This window comes from Equus caballus, chromosome 6, assembly GCF_041296265.1.
Source record: "Equus caballus isolate H_3958 breed thoroughbred chromosome 6, TB-T2T, whole genome shotgun sequence".
NCBI classification, from domain to species: domain Eukaryota; kingdom Metazoa; phylum Chordata; class Mammalia; order Perissodactyla; family Equidae; genus Equus; species Equus caballus.
This window is the reverse complement of record NC_091689.1, coordinates 68,438,930-68,452,787: the sequence shown is the minus strand read 5'-3', so window position 1 is coordinate 68,452,787 and position 13,858 is coordinate 68,438,930. Positions and strand designations below refer to the sequence as shown.

At 37.1% G+C, this 13,858-nt stretch overlaps 1 protein-coding gene across 30 annotated transcripts in view; it reads left to right on the top strand.

Moving 5' to 3' along the window:
- The window catches only part of CAPRIN2 (caprin family member 2), a 41,611-nt gene extending 28,089 nt beyond the window's left edge, over positions 1 to 13,522 (top strand). For 2 of the 30 annotated variants that reach the window (XM_023643315.2, XM_070271203.1), the window contains 8 exons: positions 170 to 225; positions 2,654 to 2,758; positions 4,041 to 4,187; positions 6,673 to 6,841; positions 8,486 to 8,608; positions 9,367 to 9,467; positions 11,360 to 11,423; positions 12,600 to 13,522. In XM_023643315.2, coding sequence (XP_023499083.2) covers positions 170 to 225; positions 2,654 to 2,758; positions 4,041 to 4,187; positions 6,673 to 6,841; positions 8,486 to 8,608; positions 9,367 to 9,467; positions 11,360 to 11,423; positions 12,600 to 13,168 — 1,334 coding nt within the window. In that variant the 3' untranslated portion in view covers positions 13,169 to 13,522. Of the gene's footprint in view, positions 1 to 169; positions 226 to 2,653; positions 2,759 to 4,040; positions 4,188 to 6,672; positions 6,842 to 8,425; positions 8,609 to 9,366; positions 9,468 to 11,359; positions 11,424 to 12,555 lie in introns of all 30 variants that reach the window. The other 28 variants (XM_023643319.2, XM_070271201.1, XM_023643318.2 and 25 more) reach the window with 26 other exon arrangements.
- The last annotated feature ends 336 nt before the right edge of the window (positions 13,523 to 13,858 follow it).

The following is a 13,858-nucleotide window of genomic DNA, read 5'->3' as shown; positions in this document are numbered from 1 at the left end:
CCTCCCTGACTCTTTTAGAGCTCTCACAGAAAGATCTTAATGGACTTGAGACCTCGTCCTTCCAGCCCCTGGCTTTCTTTGTAAAGTGTAAACTTTAGTTTCCGCCCAGTTGATATGCATAAATTTTTCTCTTCCCTCGCTTGTTTACTGTTGATTTCACTCTCTGCAGCATCTACAGAACAAAATGTATCCAATCAAAGCGATTTTCTTCAAGAGCCATTACAGGTAATGTCTCCAAATTAATCTTTCCTTTACTCGTCTTTGCTCTTCAGGGAAGAAACTCTTCCTTTGGCAAGAATGATCAGACTTAGTGAATCTAATATGTCCTGCTGAATTACTCACAGTGTTCTAAGGTTATCTGGTTTCTTAGATTAAGTACAACTGGTCCTCAAAAGATTCCTTAATGACCAGAGGGAAGATATCTGTTGTAATAGAGACGGTTGGCTAACTTTAGTAGGGAAAGAGCAAGCCTGAAGAATTCACAGTTACCTTGTCTGGGAATTTTACTTTGCTATTGAGCTGCTTAAGTTGCCCTGCGTGTCCGCGCAGTAAAGGGTCTAAAGAAAGAGACTAAGTTTGTTTAACCCATGGTTAGCCAGTCCCCGCCCCCCAACCCCCACCATGTAATAGTTAACATTCTGAGGAACTAATTTTCACAGAACACACCTAGAGATATAAAGGGACTCGCTCATTGAGCTCTCTAAATGCCGCAGTGCATTTCCTTCAATAGTAAGTTCAAAGTTTGCTAGTTTTCTGGTCATTTCCTTTTTAAAACAACTGCTCAGGATCCCTCTGTAAACCTTATGGCAATTTTCTTAACAGTAGCTGCTTTGACAGTAGGTTCAATATTTTGACCAGGTGGTTCAACAGTTGTTGCCTTCCCTTCCAAAAACTTGTGAGTAAATACCGTTTGTTTACAGTGATTTATATTTAGTTTGATAAGGTGTGGCTCAATTTTCAAAATGTATTTGTCGAGCAAGGTCCCTCACCCCACTCACTGCTGTAGCTAAAAAGTTCTGTTTTACCTGTTTCGGCTATTAGGGATTTACACGAGGCTTTCAAGTGACAAGTTAAATGATTTTTGAAAAGCTACTGGTCTAATTTAGTACTTGTACAAGCAGGCCTGTGGATGGCTGCATCAGAATCACTCGGTTACTTTAATAAAAATATATATTCCTAAATATCACTTTAGACCTGTTGGTTCGGAATTTCCAGGGCTGTTATCTAGTCACCTATATTTTTAATAAGCTCCCTGGGTGAATCTGCACATCTGATTTTTGGAACCGCTGGTCTCCAACATCATGTTTACTCACCAATTCTTAAAACCACCTCCAGCTGGTCTCTTTAAAGAGCAATAAGTTGGAAGCAAGAACTACCATAACTTCTAGATAAATACTAAAGAATGTGTCTTTATCTTTTTTGTTGTTAAATGAAGCTTTTAACTAAAGTTCAGAAGTCTTTTAAGTCTTAACTATCAAGTGGCCTGAGTTGCCTGAACTTAGTATTTGTGAATCTTTCTGTGGCAAGAGTCCCCACAACAGCCAGTCCCACTTATTTTGGGCAGTTGTCTCATTATTTTAATTAGAGGGGCAGAAGAAAGGCCTAGTTTTAGAAACACATCAATCTCATAATAGTTCTAATATTTTGGCCAAATCTAAATTATACCTATTTATTTAGGTATATAAAATATTCTAAAGGATTTCAAAATTTTTTTCCCATAAGATTGTTTTTTTTAACTTGGTCCCTGTCTCCTTTCCAGGAAGTGGCATATCATGATGACCCCTTCTAGAAGGTCACTGAAACATAACTGCTCTGACATTTGGTTACTATTAATTAGTTCCCAATTCACCCCTTTTATCACTTGGACTCTGAAAACCATATCCAAGCATTTACATACAAGGAGTAGATTCACTGACTGCTTGATTTTTATGGGTCTCTCTCTTATATTGTGCCACAGAATTCCTTCCTAGCCACTCTTAGTTTTTTATTGATTACAGTTGTTATAGCCTTAGTTCCTACTGTGCTTTCTCCCAATTTTTAATTTATACATATTATTAGCTTCATTTTTTGGTTAGAATTTTGGTGCCATTGTGTTTTAGGTGGAGGTTATCCTTTCTATTTATACTACTTCTACCTACCTCTTTAAGAGACTGAGAACACTTAGAGTAAAAGCATAGTTATTATGATCCCTGGCAGAGCTGTGCCTAGAGTGTTAAATGTACCCTGAGCTCGTCTTCCAGTGAACTGTATTGGGTGCCAGATGGAAAATCTGGCCCTTGGTTTCCAGGGCCAAGAATCTTGATAAGTGAGGATGCGATTAGATATGTAGCTTTGGTGACCAGGCCGGGAAAGGCAATGTAGCTGACTGCTTGGGTTTGAATCTCAGCTCTGCCACTTAATTTTAGTGTGATCTTGGATCAGTTACTTAACCTTGCTTTGCCGCTATCAGATTGTCAATCAAATGGGGATAGTTGTACCAACCTCATAGGGGTATTTTTAGGATTAAATGTATTAATACGTGTGAAGCGTTTCACATAGTATTTGGCACTAGTGAGTGCTCAATAAGAGTAACATTTTAAGGAGCCCAGGGTCCGAGAAATACGAAGTGAACCAAATGTGCCTTTTACAATGTTTTGTATCTTCCTGTGTCTAGGCTGCTTCTTCTCCAGTTACTTGTAGCTCAAATGCTTGCTTGGTTACTACCGATCAGGCTTCTTCGGGATCTGAAACAGAGTTTAGGACCTCAGAGACTCCTGAGGTAAAGAGAGACCAATTGTCTTAATTTCTTTTCTGTCTTAAAGAATAGCAGAACCAGCTTATCTTATGAATTACAGGCATGATCTGTTGACTGATTTAGCATTTCTACTTTGCTAATGTATTGCTTTCTGTAGATGTTGTAGTCCGAGAACTTATGCGGGTAACTTTATTGTGACTTTGCCGTACAAGCAGACTTAATAGTGTGTTATCTTATGAGCGCAAGAAATACGTCCAAATTGCTGATGCCAAGAAGGATGAAAAGCTCTGAGTAGGGTTAGGTCAAGTTTCTTGCTATATTTATATTGAAAGAATCATTAGAAGAAAAATCTTTTCATCCATATAGCTGAAGACTCAGTAACTTCATAGTGTTAATATTAGCACTGACTCAATTGGAATGACTTGCACTCTCTTTTTGGCTAATTTTGTCAAAAGCATTTTGACAGTATTATGTTTGTGCTTTCAATTCTAAAGTGATAATTTTTGCTAAGTTTGAGCAAATCCTTGAGATAGATATAGCAAGATAAAATGATTTTTTGGATTAATTTAGCAGCTGTTATGTTTTACTCTTTTGTTAACTATTATGCAAGAATATGTATTCATTATAAAATATAAGAATGTAGATGAGCATTAGTCCTTATGGTGCTGACTTGGTCTGAATTGAAATTACTTGGTTCCTCCTTTCAAGAAGAGGAGGTGTTTCTGTTCAAGTGAGTCACAGCTATCTGCTTCATAATCTGATTGGCGCTGATTTTAGCTATCTTTTTAAGCCTTTGGATTTATATTCTGTTATATCGAGGCCTTGCTTATTCTCTTAAATAGTAATTATTTAAAATAGATCAGGTTTGGTTTTCTTTTTTAGGCAGCTGACTTAGAAATCCACTAATAAGACTTTAAAATAGAGAAAAATTAACACTGACTAAGCAACTAACCGAAAGTTTTTCTTAAGCCTAATTCTTCTGTATAAATTTGGAATGATATTAGATTCTTAACTGGAAAATACCATTTCATGGTTTGCAAAGGACTGGGTACTCATAAAAGTTCAGTCCCTCATCTGATTAATAGTAAGACTCTCTCACTTAGTCAGCAAGCTGTGCAAAGCAAATGCTGGTGTGCATCCTCAGCAGTTGAGATTTGAAATTGTAAGCAAAAGCTATTCTCTTGCATTCCTGTGTCCAAATGTCATCCTATAGAACTTGCTGACTGATGCCAGTCTGGGGTTTAGTGTAAGTTAACTGCTTGTTATACGGCAGGTGGTTGGCTGATGCTGCATTTCTCCTCCCCAGGCAGCAGTTCCCCCAAGCAAGCAACCGTCTTCACTAGCTTCTCCAAATCCTCCCCTGTCAAAGGGCTCTGAACAGGGCTTCCAGTCACCTCCAGCGAGTAGTAGTTCAGTAACCATTAACACAGCGCCCTTTCAAGCCATGCAGACAGTGAGTATGAAACGGTCAATGGTGATTGCAGTTCATTATTCCTGTTAAAAAACCATTGTTTCTCTTACATCCATTTTTGAGTACTATGTGAAAAAATTTGCCTTTTTTGTTACTCTTATTTGGGCTGGTAGAATTTGCATTTGTCCGATGGAAATATTGTTTGTGGCAAAAGAGTATTATATCCAGAGCCTCAAGAATTTTGCATGGATATATTATCAGAGCACTTTCCCCTCTCTGAAAATTAGTAGCAGGCAAAGCTGAGGACTCATATTAAACAAATGAAATGTGTGGGTGAGAAACATAATTTTCTATAAATTGTTTAATGTAACACTAACATTACTAATATCACACTAATGATGTTCCATAGCATCAATGACCTGAAATACAGGACACGTACTTGGTGGTTCTGTCATTGTTGAAACTTTCTTTTGATTTCATCTTGATCTCATGCTGGTTTTTGGAGAATAGTTCAGATTTGTGTGGTATTTTGAATTACATATTCTTCTACAAATTGCAGTTTAAAACTTTTTTTTAAGGTAATATTACAACTAGGTTTGTATGTTTCTTCTCTAAACACAGAATACTATAAACACAGTTCTTTAAAAAAACAAAAAACAAAAAGTCTTAGCCAATAAGTACCTTTCCCAATGGTGCTTAATGTCCCACTCCAGGTACTTTTGAATGATGGTGGGGCCAGTGGAGTGGCAGTGGAAAGCAGGCACAGTGCAAGGAGACAAGCTGGTGAATTCAGACACCTGCGTTCACTCATCTCGTCACTTCCTGCTTGGCCACTTAAAACAACTTAGTTTCCTGGCTCTTTCCCTCTTTTTTGGCAATCCTGCACAGTATTGCCACATTGGTTTTGCTAACTTTTTCTTATTCCTAATTAAAAGCAAACAGTGGTCCATTAAGTGAAATTGAAAGTACTTTGCCTGACAATAACTTTTGAAGTTTGGTATAAACTGCCAGACAAGTCTCCTGGGCTTGCCTTGTACAATCTTATCATAATACCTTTTTTGCTCATTCTAGTCTTCTCTACCTGGTTGAATCCTGTCCAGTACAAATCGGTTCTTGTTTGTTCGTTCATTCATTCATTGAACAAACAGGTAGCTAGGAAGCCAGGTGCTATTCTTAATCAGTGGGGTTGTAGCAATGAAAAAGAGATCAGTCTTTCTGCTCAAGAAGCTCACGTTTTGTTATAGAGGTAGGAGGGCTAGAGAGAAAAATATTTATAGATATAATACATCAAGTGCTATGTGTTGTGAAGAAAAATGAAGTAGGATAAGGGGGCTAGAGAGTAATAGAAGTGCTATTTGATAGACAGTGGCCAGGCTCTGGACAGGTCATTTGCCTGCCATATAGTAGAAATTCAGTAAATGGCAAATTTTTTCATTCATGTTTAGTTTTTGAAAAAGTGCCCTCTTCCCTTGTTTAGCTTTCCTTCTCAGTAAGCATTATTATGGTAGCATAATATCAGCAAGATGAATTTTTGTACTTGGGTTTGAATTCTGTCAGAAATCAAATGGAAATTTTCTTTTCACTGTGGTAAGATATGTGTAATATAAAATTTACCATTTTAACCATTTTTAAGTGTATAGTTCAGCGGCATTAAGTACATCCACAGCGTTCTACAACCATCACCACCATCTGTTTATAGAACTTTTTCTGTGAAAGTTCCTGAACAGAAACTCTGTACCCGTTAAACAATAACTCCTCGTCCCTCCCTCTCCCAGCCCCTGGCAGACTCTCTTCTACTTTTTGTCTCTGAATTTACCTATTCTAGGTACCTCATATAAGCAGAATGACAATATTTGTCTGTTTGTGTCTGGCTTGTTTCACTTAGCATAATGTTTTGAAGGTTCATCCATGTGGTAGCATGGATCACAATTTCGTTCCTTTTATGGCTAAATAATATTCTGTTGTACTTATATATCACATTTTGTTTATCCATTCATCTGTTGATGAACACTTGGGTTGTTTTCACCTTTTGGCTATTACGAATAATGCTGCTTTGAACGTTGGTGTACAAATATTTATTGGAGCCTCTGCTGTCAGTTGTTTTGGGTGTATGCCTGGTGGGGGGAGTGCTGGATCATGTGGTAATTCTACGTTTAGCTCTCTGAGGAACTGCTGTGCTGTTTTCTGTAGTGTCTGCACCGTTTACATGGCTGCCAGCAATGCGCGAGGTTCCAGTTTCACCGCATCCTCACCAACACTTAGGTTTTCTGTTTTTTGATAATAGCCATCCTAATGGGTATGAAGTAATAGCTCATTGTGGTTTTGATTTGTATTTCCTTAATGACTAATGATGTTGAACATCTTTTCATGTGCTTATTGCCCATTTATCTTCTTTGGAGAAATGTCTGTTCAAGTCCTTTGCCCATCAAATAGAAGTTTTTGAATGTTGCAGAGTTTTGCAGGATGTTACCCTTAATCATTTTCTATGAAACTGCACAAATGACTCAGTGTACCCTTGTCTTTTAAGGTATTTAATGTTAATGCACCTCTGCCTCCACGGAAAGAACAGGAAGTAAAAGAATCCCCTTATTCATCTGGCTACAATCAAAGTTTTACTACAGCAAGTACACAAACACCACCCCAGTGCCAACTGCCAGCTATACACGTAGAACAGACTGTCCTTTCTCAAGAGTCTGGTAAGATCTTTCATACGGTATTTTGAAGACCTAGACGACAGCTAATTGAATGCAAAGCTAGCCTGTAGTGACACTTTTAGAGGTTCTCTCCTGAATAGTTAGCATTGTCTCTTCACGTGTTCAAGTGTTAAGAAATACTTAATGCCCTTTCCTCTGTTAAGTTCACTTATTAATTTTAACTTCTGTAGGGGTAGAACTTAGATGGTTGATTTAACCTTAAAGTAGGCTCATATTTTAAATCTGATCACTTTGTTTCCCATTGATGGTGATAAAGGTAGACAGGGCGCTATCTGGCTGCTTTTATGAAGGTTGTGAAACCATTCTGTTAAGTCGTTTAGTACAGACAGGTGGCTATCTGGCTTTTTCTCTTTTCTTCCCTCTTACAACAAAAGCAGTGATTAATGAGAAGATAGAACTAGGGTACTTATTCCACTGTTTGCTTAGAGATGGGAGACTATTTTGTTCTCTCTTGCTATTCTAATACATGAAAGAATAGGGAATTTTATAGTTATTTCCTAATTTAAGAAGCACTTGTAGATTTTTAGTGTTGTTGTTTCAGACCCCTGTTGAGTTTTCTAAAACTTAAGCCTGAGCAGATGAATTGAGCGTTCTGGGTACTTGGTTATTCCCAAGAGGTAGTAAATGTAAATCCCTGGACCTCGCCACAAGTGACCTCATTCTGTTCTCACCTGTACTGTGAAAACATAAGGCAGGTGATTTACATAAAGAATATTTTTGTCATATGCCTTCTCAATTATAGTATTAATTAAAATTCATTATCTTTTGCTCCTTGATCTGGAATATTTAGCCTATTTTTTTCTTTAATTGTGGTAAAATATGCATAACATAAAATTTACCATTTTAACCATTTTTAAGTGTACGGTTTTGTGGCATTACATTCATCCAGATTGTTGTGCAGCCATCACCACTATCCATTTCTGGGACTTTTTTTGTCTTCCCCAACTGAAACTCTAACCATTTAAAACTAACTCCCCATTCCCCTCTCTCTCCAACCCTGGGCAACCACTTCTACTCTGTCTCTAAGAATTTGACGACTCTAGGTACAGTCAAGTGCTGTGTAAGGAACCACATTTTGGCCAACGACGGACCACCTAGATTAGTGCCATATAGCCTAGCTGTGTAGTAGGCTATACCATCTAGGTTTGTGTAAGTACACTCCATGATGTTGGCATGAGGAAATTGCCTAACGGTGCATTTCTCAGAATGCGTCCCCATTGTTAAGCAACACATGACTGTACTTACCTTATGTAAGTGGAATCATAGAATATTTGTCCTTTTGTGACTAGCCTGTTTCACTCAGCAAAATGTCTTCAAGTCTCATCCATGTTGTAGCGTGTGTCAGAATTTCCTTCCTTTTTATGATAATTTATTACTTATATAGAGAGAGATGTGGATCTGGGTCTGGGTCTAACCTCTCTCTCTGTGTATACATACATATACATAGCACCTGTTTTCTTTCTAAAGGGAGAAAATTATATTAAAGGTTTTGCTATACACTGACTTTTAAGTATAAATAATATTTATTACCATTTAACTCTTGGACTCTAAAACTGTTTCCTTAAGCAGCAAGTTATCCTGATGGAACTATTCAAGTAAGCAATGGTAGCCTTGCCTTTTACCCAGCACAGACGAATGTATTTCCCAGACCCTCTCAACCATTTGTCAATAGCCGGGGATCTGTTAGAGGATGTACTCGTGGTGGGAGATTACTAACCAATTCGTATCGGTCCCCTGGTGGTTATAAAGGTATGCTTTGAATAAATTTAATTATACTGAATTATTTTGTCTATATATTTACTTGACTCAAACTATTTTTGCTTTGTTCCTTTTTGTAGTTGCCATTTATAATGTAGTAGAGAATTCCCTATTTCTGCAAAATACAGTATTTTTAGTATACTTATCATCTATAATAAAGGAACTTTTTTGTATGAAAAACACATTGATCCTGTGACTTATTGAAGTGAAAAGTTGAGTGTCTTGTTTTTCCAGGGATGAATTTTGGTTTTCATATTTGAAGAATTTCTTTCTTTTGTTAATTGACTTGACTGCTTAAACTATGTTATAATGAGACAATGCCCATTTTCTAGTTATCTGTCTATAAGAGTGTATCACAGATGAAAACATAAACTTTGAGACTATAATTGTGATAGTCTTAAGTTTTAGATATGGTTCCAGTATTCTCATCACTACTTGGTATCAGCAAAAGTACTCAAGACAGAGGCCTTGACTGCCTAACTGCCCTCCCACCGCCCCTCCCACCCCCACCTGCGTCCCAGCAATAGTGAATTTCTGCATAGAAATTTCTAAAATATTCTACGTGTGTTAGTGATATTTTACAAATGTTTGTTTTATTGTGGAAGCAATATTAGTAGAGTTTGCTTAAAGAAGGCAGAAATCTAATGATATTATGGGATCAATTTAAATTTTAAAGTGGTATAGAATTAACTATTTAAAAGTTTAGTATAATTTTGCCCATAATTTCATCTAAGTTGTTTGTTTATTAGGTTTTGATACTTATAGAGGACCTCCTTCGATCTCCAATGGGAATTATAGCCAGCTGCAGTTCCAAGCTAGAGAGTATCCTGGAACATCTTATTCCCAAAGGGTAAGAATATTTGTCACAGTTGAATAGTAGTACAGTTGTTAAGCTGGGGATTAAACTTTAGCAGAGTCATAATTTGTTTTGTATAAGGCACTCATAGTTTTAGAACTGCTTGTAAGTACTATAGAGAGTTGAGTTGTAAGCTTCTCCAAAAACTCAAGGAGGATAAATAACTACCCTTTATACAGAACTTTGAAGGTCTTAAGGACTGTATTAATCAAGTTGTTCGCATTAACTCATTTACCTCCCCCCATAAAAGAAACTGGGGTTCAGAAATAAGTTAAATAACATGTCTAAGGTCATTCAGCAAGTAAATGGTAGAACTAAGTTAGATGCAAGTTTCTTAACTCCGGAGCCCGTGATCCTAATTCTTCTATATTGCCTTCAATTTAACTTTTCTAGATACGAGTACAGCAAAGCCCTTTTTTATAAGTTTAATTTATGTCTATTCTGATTTGAATAGCTCAGCAGATTTTCTTAACTACGTATGATAGAAGACCAATAGGAGGATGTTAGACATTCCACTGTAACAAAACCTTGGGAACTCCCTGTCATTGGTTACGTGTGGATATGAATTTATACTGCATGAGCATTTTCAGTTTTGAAGTTTTACAAGCATTTAAATATATATATGGCATCATACTGAGTTCTGTTAGTAATGTATAAAGTTTCCTGTACTTGAAGAGCTTAGTTACATGAGGTAAGATAGACGTCTGTATAGAGGCAGTATTGAAAAGGGGTGAAGAATACACCTTGGAGACCACACCAAGTCACCTGGATGACTCGGGTTTGACTCCTGATTTCACCACTTCTCTTGTTGTGTGACCTTGGACATATTACTTAAACTTTCTGAGCTCTAGTTCCTCATCTGTTAGATGAAGACTCATCTGTTAAAGTTACTCATCTTACTCTGAAGTGTTGTGAGGATTACTTTCTGAGATATTCTGAGGATTAAATGAACTAATACGTATAAGTGCTGAGCACCATGATGCCAGGTGTCTATCAAGCATGCTAATACTAACTGTTAGTACATGGTCCTCAGGTACCGAGTGTGCAGGCAGTGCATTGATTAATAGAGACTTCAGTAGTGGAGCTATCTGTCCTTAACACCAATGTGCTGGTGTTTTTGTTTGCTGCTTTAAATTTCTTCCTGAGGAAATAGAAGATCCTAATAACAGTGGTAGCTGTTGGGAAGAGGGCTAGGCATCTGAGCTAGGAGACTTTATTATATTTATTGCATACTTGTTCTGTTTAAATTTTTTATTACATGTATTAATCTAATTACACTAATAATTCTTTTCATGAGTTGTATGGAGGCTGACTTGCACCACACTTGGGAGTCAGTTTGAAACGTTGCCTCTTAAACATTTTTTCTTGAAGATCTTAGATTCCATTTCCAGGCAATAATGCATTCAAACTATATAATTCTTATCAAGTCCTCTGTCAAAACCAAACCAAACCAAACCCTAACATAGTTTGTAATTGTCTCCGCAGTTTGGTTTAAAATTGAGCAAGATTGAAAAAGTCTGTGTTCTTGCTTTATTCCCTCCTTTTGTATTGAGATGACAGAGGACCATGGCACATTTCTGAATTTCTGTCACTCTCTGGCATTGTATCTTTTGTATAGTGTTGTCTAGATGCTTTATTGTTTTTGCAAGTATTAACATATCTAAATGGTTAGGTTAATTAACAGATGAAGCAAGTATTGCTGTTGTTGCCTTTGCTTTGTTTTTCCTGGTGTTTGGAGACATCTGAGCTTCTTTGCTGCTGGAGAAGCCAAATAAAGGGCTAAGTGGACTTTAATCTTACAAATTTACCAGCCAGTAATTCTGGGTAATAACTAATTATTGTCTTGCATGTTTGATGCCAAGGTAAATATTATGTGTTCATTTTAGGATAATTTTCAGCAGTGTTACAAGCGAGGAGGGACATCTGGCGGTCCTCGGGCAAATTCAAGAGGTGAGGATAATTAACTGAGTAGTTTACCTACCCAGAACATACCTCTAGATCTTTCTTCATCTTCTGTCACGTTCTCCCCGAAGTACGTTGTTGGCAGCATTTATCTTTTGAGGTGTTCAGTTGCTTCAGTGTAGTACTGAAGATCTGAGGAAGGTATTAGACTACTAGAAAGGCTGTGCAAATCAGTTGTCAATTTAATTAGAAGTGTGTGTGTTTTTAAAAATTTGCTTGACACTGGAGCATAATTTGACCTGAGACATATTATGCTGACTTCAGATAGTTTCATGTGATGTTTCAGGATTATGATTTTTGTAATAATGGGCACTTCTAGATACTCCAGTGTCATGACATTGATAGATAGGAATAAGCAACAATTAAGACACAATGACTTGAAACAAAAGCAGGATACTTGTAGTACTTCTTAAAATGTAACTACTAAAAGATTCAGGGTAACTGAGAAAATCAAGAATTACCAAAGATTAGCTTTGTCACAGGAAAACAGAATTTTTTTCATTTTAAGAAAGTCACCAATATTCTCATTGCCTTTGCTTTATATTGCATATATATGTATGTACATACTCATATATATATATGCTCGTATATATATGAGCAGTGGTTTTGAACAGTACTGAAAGCATTAAAATGTCATGGCATCACATTAACTTGGAAATAAAGAACAAGCATTCATCATGGGGAGAGGTCTTTGAATGGCTAGTGGCTAGTAGTTCTAAAAGTTGGTTCTTTTATGTTACCTCAGTTTTCTTGAGTCCTTCTACATTAGATACTTTGAGTAGATTTATCACTGAGGAATTAAGAACTGAGTGAGAACTATGGGAGAAAGATAAATAAAAAGAGAGTTCAAACCTGGGCTTTAGACTTTGCTAACCTTAACTAGTGGTAAGTTATCTAAACTTTGGAGCCCTTATTTTCTTAATCTTAAAAAAAAGGCTACTAGACAAGATCATCTACGTCCCTTCTGCCTTTAGAATAGTAATAGAAAAGCCTTTTACCAGAAAAATCTAGAAGAGTGTACTGCAGATATACTTTATTGTTTTTTTTTTTGGAATTTACTATAAAATGTACCTTTATCTGTGTTTCAGTAGCCGACTAATGTTAAATATTGTGTTCAAAGCTAACTGCTTCATTATGAGAAACTCACTGTTGCTAATAAAACAGCAGGGTGGAGTGATTCTTCTCAGGTGAGCAGCCCAGAAAGAGACAACGAAACCTTTAACAGTGGTGACTCTGGACAAGGAGACTCCCGTAGCATGACCCCTGTGGATGTGCCAGTGACAAATCCAGCAGCCACCATACTGCCAGTACACGTCTATCCCCTGCCTCAGCAGATGCGAGTTGCCTTCTCAGCAGCCAGAACCTCTAATCTCGCTCCTGGAACTTTAGACCAACCTATTGTGTTTGATCTTCTTCTGAACAACTTGGGAGAAACTTTCGATCTTCAGCTTGGTAGATTTAATTGTCCGGTGAATGGCACTTATGTTTTCATTTTTCACATGCTAAAGCTGGCAGTGAATGTGCCACTGTATGTCAACCTCATGAAGAATGAAGAGGTCTTGGTATCTGCCTATGCCAATGATGGTGCTCCAGACCACGAAACTGCTAGCAATCATGCAATTCTTCAGCTCTTCCAGGGAGACCAGATATGGTTACGTTTGCACAGGGGAGCCATTTATGGAAGTAGTTGGAAATACTCTACGTTTTCAGGCTATCTTCTTTATCAAGATTGAAAGTCAGTTCAGAATTGACAATAAAAGGATGGTGTTCTAATTAGTGGGATTAAAGAAAAAGTAGTCCTTGCCCTTGCAACTGATTGGTTTAGGAAAATATTTTCATTCCTAGAGGAAGGAGAAGGTCCTTACTTTTTTGTTTTCCTCCCCAAGGTGAAAAATTTCAAGCTGAATGACCATTAGCACTAATCTGGCACTTTATAAATTGTGATGTAGCCTCGCTAGTCAAGCTGTGAATGTATATTGTTTGCACTTAACCCTTAACTGTATTAACGTTCAGCTTACTAAACTGACTGCCTCAAGTTCGGGCAAGTTATAATGCCTTGTTGTGCCTCAATAAAAAAGTTATCTGCACCTTCAGTGTTCTTATTTGATTAAACGTTTAGTTGAGAGGTAAAATATCTAATTTACAGTATTCATCACTGATAACTCTTGAATGGGTATTTATTCATGAGTTCATGCTATTATTTTAAAATAAGCCTTTTATATATAACAGCTCCTTTTAGAGTTACTTTTCTCTGATATTTACATGTCATTCATCAGGCGATTTCATCTGTTTTCAATTAGCCAAATCACATATTCTCCTTGAAGCTGTTTTGTGGTAGGGCATGTGCTATCCTTTAGTTAGCTGTCTTCAAGTACCTACCACATGTGTAATAATACAGGATACAATAAGAGATACACAGGTAG